Source organism: Anastrepha ludens, chromosome 4, assembly GCF_028408465.1.
Source record: "Anastrepha ludens isolate Willacy chromosome 4, idAnaLude1.1, whole genome shotgun sequence".
Lineage (NCBI taxonomy): Eukaryota > Metazoa > Arthropoda > Insecta > Diptera > Tephritidae > Anastrepha > Anastrepha ludens.
This window is the reverse complement of record NC_071500.1, coordinates 33,183,049-33,195,243: the sequence shown is the minus strand read 5'-3', so window position 1 is coordinate 33,195,243 and position 12,195 is coordinate 33,183,049. Positions and strand designations below refer to the sequence as shown.

Sequence of the window (12,195 nt, the reverse complement as noted above, 5' to 3'; positions counted from 1 at the left end):
AATCTGCGGTCTGACGTTGAATCAAACAAAATTTCCCATTAGTTATTAAAATACATAAAAATTTGGCTGAACTGTGGAAAAATATAAAATAAGTTTTACTAAATTTTCTCTTTAATTTGTTTTCAAATTTTTTGTATGTAACAATTTCTGTGTATGCCCATATGTATGAATTTATATATTAATGCGGGTCTAAATGAAACAATTTCTCTTGACATCGCTCCTAGCAGATTCGGATTCTACCTGAAATCCCAAGCATAGTTCCAAATTCGAGCGTCCCTGTTTTAAAATAAACTGTATTTAATTAGTACGAAAATTGAAAGGGAGTTGTGGCAATGGACTAGCATCCAATCAAACTAGAAGTAAGAAACTCAGCCAAAAGATATACTCTAAGACGGAAGATGTCAGGACAATTCTCACAGAGACTTTCTAGTCACAGCCACATTCTGGATTCAGGAAGGTCAGACTACATAATTTCTCGAATTCAATTTGGCTAAAAGCTTAACGTCATTACAGAGCAATACAATTTCTTTACAAAGGGGTGCAAAATGGTGGAAGAAGTAGGCGCCGTCCGTTATTTGATCTCCTGCATATTTCAAGCTGAAATCTATGCGGCAACAAAAGCAGCTTAATTAGCTCTGGCATCGGCGCCTCTTAATACTCGCACAAACATTTTCATTGAAAGCCAAGCGGCTATTAAGGCACTAACTCGGAATATGTTCAACAATGCAGATCCAAAATGGATGAACTCTGCGGAAATACATAGGTCCCTATTTATTGGATATCAGGGCACAAAGGAATGGAAGGAAATGAGAGAGTAGATGACCCCGCTTAGGCAGATAACCGTTTGCCGAGATCTCTCCTTTCTGAAAACGGAACTAGATGAGGAACTAGTTTTGGATACGCAATCGATATATGAACACTCAACTTCATACGAAACTGCGAAAATTATGCTGAGAATTTGGAATACGAAAACTACAAACTTTATTTTATCACTCTCTAGAAAAGGCTGAAAAAATATTGATTGGAGTACTGACGAGACACTGTCTCACACCGCATCGCGCAGCCCAAATGGGATTAGATCATAGCGATGCGTGTAACACATACAACGAAGCGAATGCTGGGGGTACTTTGTAACATCTACTTTTCTACTGCGCTACTCTTTATAGGACTTGACAAACATATTTTTCAACCTTGAAGAATATTGTTGACAAACAGCTGAACGGCTGCTTAAAACTCACTAAGACGTGCATTGAGAAGTATGTAAACTAATATCTTCGACTCCAGATACGCAGCATTGGCAAGTGCGATTTTTTTACAGATCAGCCAGCACTACCTAACCTAACCTGTAACAATGAAGGTAGAAAAAATAAACTTCCTGCTGAAAGTGAAAAAGAGCTAAAAACCAAAATTATTGTACAATAAATAAGTTGTTTATTGTAAAGAAAAAAATTATAATTAGAAAAAATATATTTAAAATAAGTTTTTCACATATTGCAAAACTTAATTGTTTTTGGGGGCTTCGATCAGTCTGTCAAAAAAGTATCAGAAGTTCTTCAGTAAAACGCAAAAAAATTGTTTAATCATCAAAATTTATTTTGTCGCCTTCAAAATAGGGCACATCGAAGCAATACACATATGTACGCCAACGATTAGTCCAGTTATCAAAAAAACTTTTAAACGCGTTTGAAGAGATCTTCTTCAGTTCCTTCAGCGAATTCTTCTTAATGGCCTCTATAGACTCAATGAAAGTGATAATTTAAGTTTTGGGAAAAGAAAAAAAGTGGGCTAAATCCGATGAATTCGGTGGTTGCTCGATGATATTTGTCGAGTTTTTGGTCCAAAACGTGTTCACAATATGAGCCTTGAGAGACGGTAGTTATCATGGTGCAAGATCCATGAGTTTTCTTTCCACAAATTGGGCCATTTCCTACGCACATTCTCTCCCAAACGTCGCACAACTTCCAAATAATATTTTTATTTATCGTAGAAACATTTGGAACGAATTTCGAGTGGATAACATTCAGCCGCCTGTTGACTGGCTTGCATGTCAAACTCATATATTCACGTCTCATCACATATTATAATGTGCTGAATAAACGTTGCTCCGAACTCACTTGCTCAAGCATGTCTTCAGCGCCCTTTTTCCATTGAAATTTTTCAAAGAAATTCAACTCTCTTGGAATGAGTCGAGCAGCCACGCATTTCTTGATTGAAGGTGTAAAATGCCGGGAATTGATTCTTAAGGCACCCTAAGGTCACGAGCTCCCTCCCTCAAACTTAAATGATGGTTTTCCAGCACCATATCCTTGACTTGGACTTTGATAAAGCATACTCGCCATAGACTTTCTGCAACATTTTCAACGATTCGGCACGCGAAATCCTGTTCAAAACACAAAATTTAAGACAAATTCTTTGTTCGAAATTTCTATCCATAGAGAAAATCGCAGAGCACACCTGCGGTTACTGATATAATTAAATGCCAAAAACAAGCTAATGGACAGATCTCGCTCAAACTATTCTTTCTTTTTTTCAAATTTGGGGTTTTGAATTTGATTTTAGAGTTATTCACCAGTAGCAGTTTTTTCTTAGAAGAATGGGAATACTAGGAACGAATTAGAAAAAAAATATGTACCCGCCCTAATGTAAGTACTATTTATATTACATTAATATAATTTCACATACACATTTCTTTTAAATTAATGCTATAACGCCTACCAAATTAATATTCCCACAAGTATCTTTTGTGCCGATGTGTGTGTATATGAGTGCATGAATATATGAGGGTATGAATATGTGTGTGGTGGTCGTTTTCATGTTTATGAACAATTTTGATTTGCAAAACCAACAATTCGCTTTGTTTTGATGTTATCAGTATACGAGTATCAGTTGTTAACGGTTTCCGTTGCATGTTCGTCAAGTTTAGGGAAAGTAGTAGTTAACTAAACTGTGAAGTTACTCCTTCCCAGAAGTTAACGAAATAATTGACAAAACGAATTATAAGCCGTATGATATTTTATGTAAGTTCTTGGGAAAATATTACAATGTGCAAACATATGGACACGCGCACATAAGGCATTCATCTACGAGGCATTCTCGTACATACCACATAGATTGGGACAACAATTTGCTGACACGTTTTTGATTGTTTGCAACAGAAAACATTTTTTTATATCTTGGAAAGTAGAGAAGATTTTACGGATTTTTATGAGTTTTGTTTTGTAGAGGTATTTTCAAAAAATGCGAATATGGCTCTGATTATATCAGAGTTAGAATTCTGGTTACAACTTTGATTTAAAGCTAAGATAATATACTTTAGAAATAGTATAAATTTTCATAAAAATTACACTATGTAACTAAATTGTGCGAAAGAAAGGTAGATAGATAGACTCTATAAGAGGTTTACACTTCGACCTCATGACCTTTTGTGCTCTCTACTTATTACAGTACCTCATCCGGATCCAGTTCCCCTATTAAATTCAGAAGAGAGCTGGCTTGGATTGAGCATATGTACCCTTCCTCTGGCTGCAATTGGCCAAGAGAAGGTGTATTGGAAACTCTTAAGAATGGTCGCAGAAACGACAAGAGTCCGTAGACTAAATCCTGATCATGTGTAGATGCCTTCGCAATCTGTAGTGGCCTGTGAGCATGCCCGTAAGCACTCTAAGCTTATCCTTGGGAGGGTTATGAGTTTTTTAAACCTCTTTTGGTTGTATACTCCCAGTAAAAATTTCGCCTGGCGTAGCCCCATAGTTTGGTGCCAGCAAACCTCCTTAGGTCTATCTCTTCACGCTGCGAGTCTCCTTGATGGTGTATTGTTCCATAGCAAGGAAGTGCTGCGGTTCTATTAAAGGCGAGGCGCAGCCTCTCTCGTCAATGCATCTGCTTCTTCGTCCCCAGATATACCTCGGATGCAATTGTGCATTCCTAGTAGATTAAGTTTCTCGATACACTCAAGTGCCAGTGAGGATTTGATCTCACCAGACGGTAGTCTGTCTAAGTATCTCTGCACATAGACATATGGCATACATCTTCGCCTGGGAGATACTTGGGAAACTGCCAGTTGGCAGCAGGGGGCCTTCGAACCATCTGTGTATCTTTGCAGGGTAACTCCTGGAGTTTCTTTACAAATGCAGATCTACTCCAGTTTAACAAACAAACTTCTTTTCGAATTTGATCACCTTACTGATATCATCTCCGGGTAGCTGGGTAAGTGGGAGCTGCAGCCTTACCACTTCTATGTGTTTACATAACATCACTTTTCCTTAGCGAAGTTAAGTATCTTGGCCTTGTCCTGGATGCAAAGCTTAACTGGAAGCATCATCAAAGAAAAGACTAGAATGCGGTATAGCAATTAACATATGGGCTGAAAAGTCCCTAATCTCATACAATATATAGATAGTACTACTTTTATTGCATTCACTTCTTTTTCAGTTAATACTCGCCTTAAAGCTGTTAAAATTTCATGATATTCTAATCATTCACGAAAAAAGGGTCTGAAGGTCTGTTTTTCTGAAAATATGGTCATATCTCAACTGTACGACTTGAGTAACTTAAAACAGTCTATGCTCAATGGCACATAACCTTTCTTTCACAGAAATTTGAAGAACACCAAGAGCCGAAAACGAATCAAGACGATCCTTAAGACAATGCGAGCTGTCATGTATCACATCAAACAAGAGAGTTTTTGGGCACTCAAAAGATCGAATTCATGAGTTACTCGCCTGATTTGGTATCTAATGATTTCCCGAACATCATAAAATGCGGGGTCAATGTTTTTCAACGAAGTGAAGTTGAAGTTTTTAAACAGCTCATTTTGGAGTGGCAAAAGAGCTTTGAAAATAGTCTCTTCATATACCCATTGACCTACTCTCCATCATATGCTTGTCTCTTTTCTGTGCTGCGCTACCATTCTTTCTTCCGCAGCTCTTCTAGCGCATTCGCGACTGAGTCTTTCATTTTGGCCCACACCAACTTCGATTGCAACATGTGCTTTACTGTATTGCCTGGCGTAACTCTTTCTTTAAGCGGCGTCTCTATAGTCGCCCTTTCGGACACATATCTCGGGCAGGAAATTAATATTTGCCCTGCATTTTCACTGTAGCTACCGCAGAACGAGTTCTCCATTGCTTCATCATACCCAAATCTATGAAAGTACTCTCTGCAGGAGCCATGCCCTCTCCGTTTTGCCATGTCTTCCCCCAACCCATGTCTGTACGCTACCGATAAGTCCCAGCGATTTTACCACTCATCCATACTTCTCTCCCTTTTTTCTTTGCGCTCGTCAGCCATACGTCGTCAATGTAGGCTTTCAGCTTTGTCATATATTCTGCTCAGTTCGGAGGTCATTAGGTCCGCGTAGGATTGGCGTAGGATTTCTATACCAGGTTGGTGCTTTATACATATGTGAGGACCGGCGCTCTCCTGCTCTAGCTGGGATCACTGATGTTGGACATAATATTTGCGAACGCTGCCATCACCATGGCCGTCTAGTCACTTGCTTTTTCAATGTGCGCCTTGAACTTTAGTCTCGCATCGAGCATAATGTCCAAATAGTTTAACTCAGTTTGCGTTGTAACGTTGTATCTATTGAAGTTGAACGTAGTCATTTCTAGCTCTTTCCTGCTCGTTATAAGTACTGCTTCCGTTTTCTGTCCTGCCAGGTGAAGTGTGGCGGCCAATACTTGTGCAAACCTATCTGGTTTCTAAAGGAATGCTCGATATCTAAGAAAATCCCATCCTTAGGCAAATCAAACGCAGAAAGAGGCGATAGATTGGTCACACATTGAGAAAACCACCAGATAGCATCACAAGAATGGCACTGGACTGGAACCCGCAAGGGAGCAGAGGTCGCGGTCGACCAAAAAACACTGGGAAAAGGTCAATGCTGCGCGAACTATCACATGCTGACATCTCACGGGACGGTTCAAAAACAACGGCACAGAACCGTGTACGATGGCAGAATCTTGTCGCGGCCCTATGCTCCCAAGAGAAGTGAACAAGGAAAAAAACTTATATACATATATACAGGGTCCGCCATATAACTTTACGGAATTAAAAATGCTATAAAAAAGAAACTACTCAATATTTTTCCAAACTGTTTTTTTTATTTTGAAGTACAACCGTTCCGGTTAATGATGGAGCACAACTTCATTCATATGGCTGCCTCGGCTAGCCATGCACCATCCCATACGATCGGTCCAATTTTTCAACACATTTTCGATTGTATGCGGCTGTATTTCAGCTATGACATTGCGTATGTTGGTCTTCAGTGCATCAATTGTTGCTGGTTTGTTGGCATAACATAATAATCCAACGGCGTCAAATCGCAGCTCCGAAGCGGGCAAACGATATCAGAATTTCGGCTGATAATGCGATCTTCGAAGACAGTGCGCAAAAGATTGATCGTAGCATTCGCTGTGTGGCAAGTAGCGCCATCTTGTTGGAACCTGTTTAAATTAAACAAAACAGAGTTAAATTTATTTAATCTCTTTCAAAATATGACCCGTCTGAAGCAACACATATGTGCCAACGTTTAACCCAGTCCTCCATGCACCCCTGGTAGACCGACGAAGGGATGTATTCTCTTTGATCTCCTCTATCGACTAAAATCTCCTTCCACGAAGTGGCAACTTCAACTTGGGTAAACTAAGAGAAGTTGGGCCATATCAGGTGAATACGGTGCTTGCACGATGGTATTTACTTGGTGTTTGGTCAAATAATCCTGCACAATTTGGGCTCGGTGCGATGGCGCGTTATCAACATGCAAAATCCAAGAATTGTTTACCCGCATATCCGGCCGTTTGCGACGTGCATCATCTCTCAAACGCTTCAAAACGGGTAAATAATATTCTTTATTGACTGTCTGCCCCGATGGAAGGTACTCATGGTGCACTACGCCTTGGGAATCGAAGAAAACAGTCTTCCCTGTCAGCCCGGTACTTTTTGATCACAGGGTGCATATGTCTGTACTTTATATGTAAGTAAAGGAACCATGAAAATCCACTATTTCCCAAAAGTGTTGACAGTCTAATGTATCTGCGTTCGATTGATTAAAAATTATGTATGTAATAATTTGCCACATTTGTTTTACTGCCACCATAACGGCGTGCCTCTTATGACATATTAACAGCATATTGCCACATATATCAATATGTACCGTTTTACACGCTGCTAAACACTTAATTTCATTAATATAGCCCACACTCATCAATAATCGTGCGCTGTGGCCTCTCCTTTGGGGGCAAGTAGCAAGAGCACCAATGCAATTTTTCCACTACGAACAACTACACAGTAAATTGGTAGTTTTTTATTCTGTTTAATTTTGGTTTTTCGGCTCTTTTTCCTCCACTACCGAACGGCAGTGCCGCTTTATTGCCACATTATTGCGTTCAGCAGTAGTCTCGTTCATCTGTCTGCCTAAATGTCCATCTGTTCGCCCGTTTATGCCGCTGAAAGGCTTCTGCATGCCAAATTGTTAGTTATTGTGTTGCTCATAAATTGCATTCTCATGTTTTTGTTGTGGCTTCGTGCAGGAGCACTCGTACATACTCGTATTTAGAATGAAATTTGTCGGCATTTTTCATCGCATAGTGTGAATGAATGACAAATTTGCTGTGCGCATAGTATTTATGCATTTGTTAATTCAATCAACATACCCAAATGTAATTTGCCTAGTCAATTTTATTGCTTTATTACGATTGACATACTTGTACTGCTGTGAAACTCTTTGGTTTGTGGTTATGTGTGAGTGAGCTGGAAGGTACTGGCTACTCCAAGCTCTCTTTAGTTGCGGTCACTTGGGGCTCAATAGTTAAAAATTAATTTTCGAAATGATGGTTTATTGGAGCTTTCCAATATTATGACTATGTTGAATATACATAAATTTTGTGAAATGTAAATCAACACTAGCAGGGGCCGCATCACTTTGTTCGCATCTGGGCCGAGAGAGTGTTTTTATGGAATATCGCCGCTATTTCATTTAATCATTTATTCATTAATCGCCGGTTTCATACTACATAAGTATGGAGTTATGGAGGGGAATAAGTTCGTTGCGTTTTACCGAAGACTTTTTTAAACACGCCTGGTTTGGTGTCAAAGAAGTTGTTGAGCCAGTTTTTAAGGACCTCTTTGTCATCGAAGGTAATGCCCTTTATATGGTTTGACAGGGAGCGAAAAAGATGATAATCGGTCGGTGCAAGGTCCGGAGAATTTGGCGGATGCTGAAGGACCTCCTGCTCGCGCTCTTGGTGCGAATTTGACAACTTGTACAAGATGGGGATTGGCGTTGTCGTGAAAGAGTTTGGTTTGACCATGTCAATCAGGTCTTTTCAGTTGAATTGCCTCATTCACACCATGTAGCTGGGCAATGTGAAGCTACTTGTTGATCGTGGCATTCTTTTCGATCATTTCCCAGTGCATCTTGTCCTCTTAGTCCCGCCCAACTCACATGATGATTTTCTTTGGATGAAGATCCGGCTTGACTATCGGCTTTGGCATATCTCCTGGAGCCACCCATTTTTTGCTTAACATTGATGTTTAGGCACCATTTCTCATCTTCCATGACGGTTCGGTACAAAAAGCGCTGTTTATGACCGCGTGTTGCCCGATTTCGGGCGAGATGCTAAGAAGCAATTTGAAGGCGACGTTCTTTGTTTTTTTCGTTAACCTCGTGACGCACCCAGGCTCCCAACTTGGAATGAAGGTAATTCAGAATAGTTTTACGATTGCAGCTGGTTTTTCCCGCCAGTTCATTACTGGTTTGGCGACCGTTCTCCTTCAAAAAGGATTTGAGACTTTCTTCATCGAATTCAATAGGCCTTCCGCTGTGGGACGTGTCATCGATGTTAAAGTCGTCAATTTTGAACTTTGCAAACCATTTCCGTGCTGTAAATTCGCCTATGACAACTTTTAAATACACATCGCAAATGTCCTGGGGTGCTGCGGCAGCTTTTTGAACCCGATGAAAAGCATAGAAGATCGCACTCATCTGTTTGTCATTTCCTCATTCCCTCATACAAACGTCAAATTCATTCTTTTGATTTCTACATTGTTCGAGCGCACAGGCGCCGCAAGCGAACAAAATGTAAGTTTTATACATTTTTATAATTAAACTTAAAATAATTGTAAAAATAAAGATTTCAGCCAACAACTACCAGGACTTGAATATTGTTTTAATTTGCGGGCCGCCAATTGACGGAACAACATTCTGAAATATTTTGTTTCGGAAACAAATATTTTTCATGGATTTTGAAGTTCCCTTGGCCATCGAAGTTCGGAAATGGAAGACTCCGAACATATTAGCGTACTTATGGAAGGCAGTGAAATACCACCGGCGGCGACCATTGGTGAGGCTGACAAGCCTAGCAATGACACAGCAACTGGAATTGGATCGACATTCACAGCTGGTAGTGCACCGTATTGTCACGCATCAACGCCCACTACTCACCCTTCCACATTTACAGTACCGATAACATCAGTTCATGGAACTCAACCGCACTACATGGTATATAGCACCAGTGCACCGCTGTTTCAAACCGCGGCAGTCAATGCATTTACAAGCACGTGTGGGCCCGGCATTGCTAATGGTGCCATACCTAACCTCACTTCGGCTGTCATGCCTTGTAGCGCGCTAACCTATCCAACGTTCGGCAATACATTTCGGCCATTTTGTTCACATACGAATATGCATAGCCACGTGGCACCACCACCGAATACTTCTGTTTTCATGCAGCCGAACATTATGCCATCGTGTAACCAAACGCGCGACCCCTCTTATAATGTTTTCAGCCAATATAGCACATCCGACGTCAATTTAACACCAACGCAGATTTCCAGCAGGCAAGTGATAACCAAGGATTTACCGACCTTTTCCGGCAGCCCTGAGGACTGGCCCCTATTCATCACGAATTACGAGCAGTCTACTGAGCGATGTGGCTTCACTGATCAAGAAAATCTGATCAGACTACAAAAGTGTTTAAAGGGTCCAGCTCTCGAAGCGCTGCGTGGTAGGTTAATGATGCCAGCAACAGTAGGTCTGGCAATCAACACATTGAAAATGCTTTATGGCAGGCCTGACATTATTCATCAAACAATGCAGATGAAATTGAGACAAGAGCCAGCAGTTAGGGCCGATAAATTGGAAACGCTCATAGCATTTTCACTTGCAGTGCAAAACTATCGCGCTACAATCCAGGCGGTAGGCCTGGCCGATTATTTAAACGATCCTGTGTTGCTTAATGACTTGGTAGCCAAATTGCCAAGCGATCAAAGGCTCAATTGGGGCGGCTATCGTATGTCGCTCAGTCGCGTCGACATTGCTGTGTTTGACGATTGGCTTTTTGGGCTTTCTACATGCGCGAGTCAAGTAACAAGATGTGAGCCACCCACAACCACAGCTGCCTTTGAAAATATTGAAGTAAAGAAAGGCCGCAATTCCCACAAGGCAAGAATTTTAGTTCATGAAGTTATGGCAAAAAATGTAGAGGTAAACGCGAAGGTGACTATGTGCCCAAAGTCTGGTGCCAATCATAAGCTGTCAGACTGTGGAGAATTTACTGCGCTCTCGCGAAGTGATCGATGGCTGTTTGTACGAGAGAAAAAACTTTGCTTACGCTGTTTCAATTCTCACTATGTTCGCCGATGCAATCTGAAGAATAGGTGTGGGGTTGACGGCTGCCAGATGGCACACAACGCTCTTCTGCATACACCTGTTCCCGTTAAGAGCAACGTCGGTCATGAGCAAACAGCGCTATACCACGAACGTCATTCAGGCTCACCAAAGGAGAAGCAGAACTCGCTATTCAGGTACGTCGCCGTTACTGTTCGTAACGCATCCAAAACTGTTGACACATATGCACTCATCGACGAAGGCGCGTCTTGTACTTTAATTGAAAACGAGCTTGCAGATTACCTTGAATTGGACGGGCCGTCCGAGGCGTTGTGTCTGCGATGGACTAACGAAATTACTCAAAGCGAAAATAACTCCAAGTTTGTAAGTTTTGAGATCGCATCGACACAGTTGGGCTCTCCAAACTACTTGTTAAGAGGCGTACGCACTATTGCTCGTTTAGGCCTGCCTGTTCAAACATTGGACCACGATACCATGGAGAAGCATGCCCATCTCAAAGGTCTACCTATACTACCATATAACGGTGCTAGGGCCCGGATTCTTATCGAAATCGACAACGCGAAAGTCTGTGTGCCAATTGAAGTTAAGGAGAGTAGCACCTCCAACCTGATTGCTGCTAGATGCCGGCTGGGATGGACCGTTTATGGTCGAGACACATCTGAACACGCAGTGATGCCCCGCGTGCTCCACATCTGCAGCTGTGATCCTACGGGCAGGGACCGAATGGACGAACAGATGAAGGCGTATTTTGCTATCGACGCTATCGGTGTCTATGCGCCAGCTAAACCGCTTCGGTCAAAGGATGATGAACGTGCTTTACAATTGATGGAAAAATTCACCAAGTTTTTGCCAACAGAGAAGAGGTGGGAAACAAGATTGCTATGGAAACAAGACGTCGTCGATTTACCCGATTCACTTCCTATGGCGCGCCGTCGACTAATGTGCTTGGAAGCCAAGATGAAGCGGGATCCTGAACTCCACCGTTTTATCGTCGACAAAATTGACGATTACAAGAAAAAGGGTTACATACGCAAATTGGAGTCACTTGAAACATCGATAGGTGGCAGATCGTGGTACCTTCCCATATTCACGGTGCTCAACGTTAAAAAAAACAAAACCAGATTGGTATGGGACGCTGCAGCCAAAGCTGGAAATACTGCACTTAACAACATGCTGTTAAAAGGACCTGATCAGCTAAACTCGATGATGGGTATTCTTCTTCGATTCCGCGAAAGGCCCTTTGCAATATGCGGAGATTTACGCGAGATGTTTCACCAAATTAAGGTAGCCAAAGAGGACCAAGTGGCGCAGAAGTTTTTATGGCGCGACGGTGAGTCTAATCGGCAGCCAGATGTATATGCCATGTGTGTGTTGACTTTCGGCGCTTCGTGTTCTCCTTCGCTAGCGAACTACGTAAAAAACCAAAATGCACAACGTTTTTCCGAAAATTATCCCGAAGCTGTACAAGCCATTATAAATAACACTTTCGTCGATGATTGGCTTCAGAGTGCAGACAATGAGGAAGAGTTATCGCGTTTGGCTACTGTTGTTCGCTGAACCCATAACGA

At 41.5% G+C, this 12,195-nt stretch overlaps 2 protein-coding genes across 3 annotated transcripts in view; both read left to right on the top strand.

The window, feature by feature from the left end:
• The window catches only part of LOC128861532 (putative mediator of RNA polymerase II transcription subunit 26), a 273,455-nt gene that overhangs the window by 19,579 nt on the left and 241,681 nt on the right, over positions 1-12,195 (top strand). The gene's annotated exons all lie outside the window — the stretch shown is intronic.
• LOC128861767 (uncharacterized) lies at positions 9,278-12,184 on the top strand. The gene has a single exon (XM_054100150.1). The coding sequence runs from the start codon at positions 9,278-9,280 to the stop codon at positions 12,182-12,184; it is 2,907 nt and encodes a 968-aa protein (XP_053956125.1).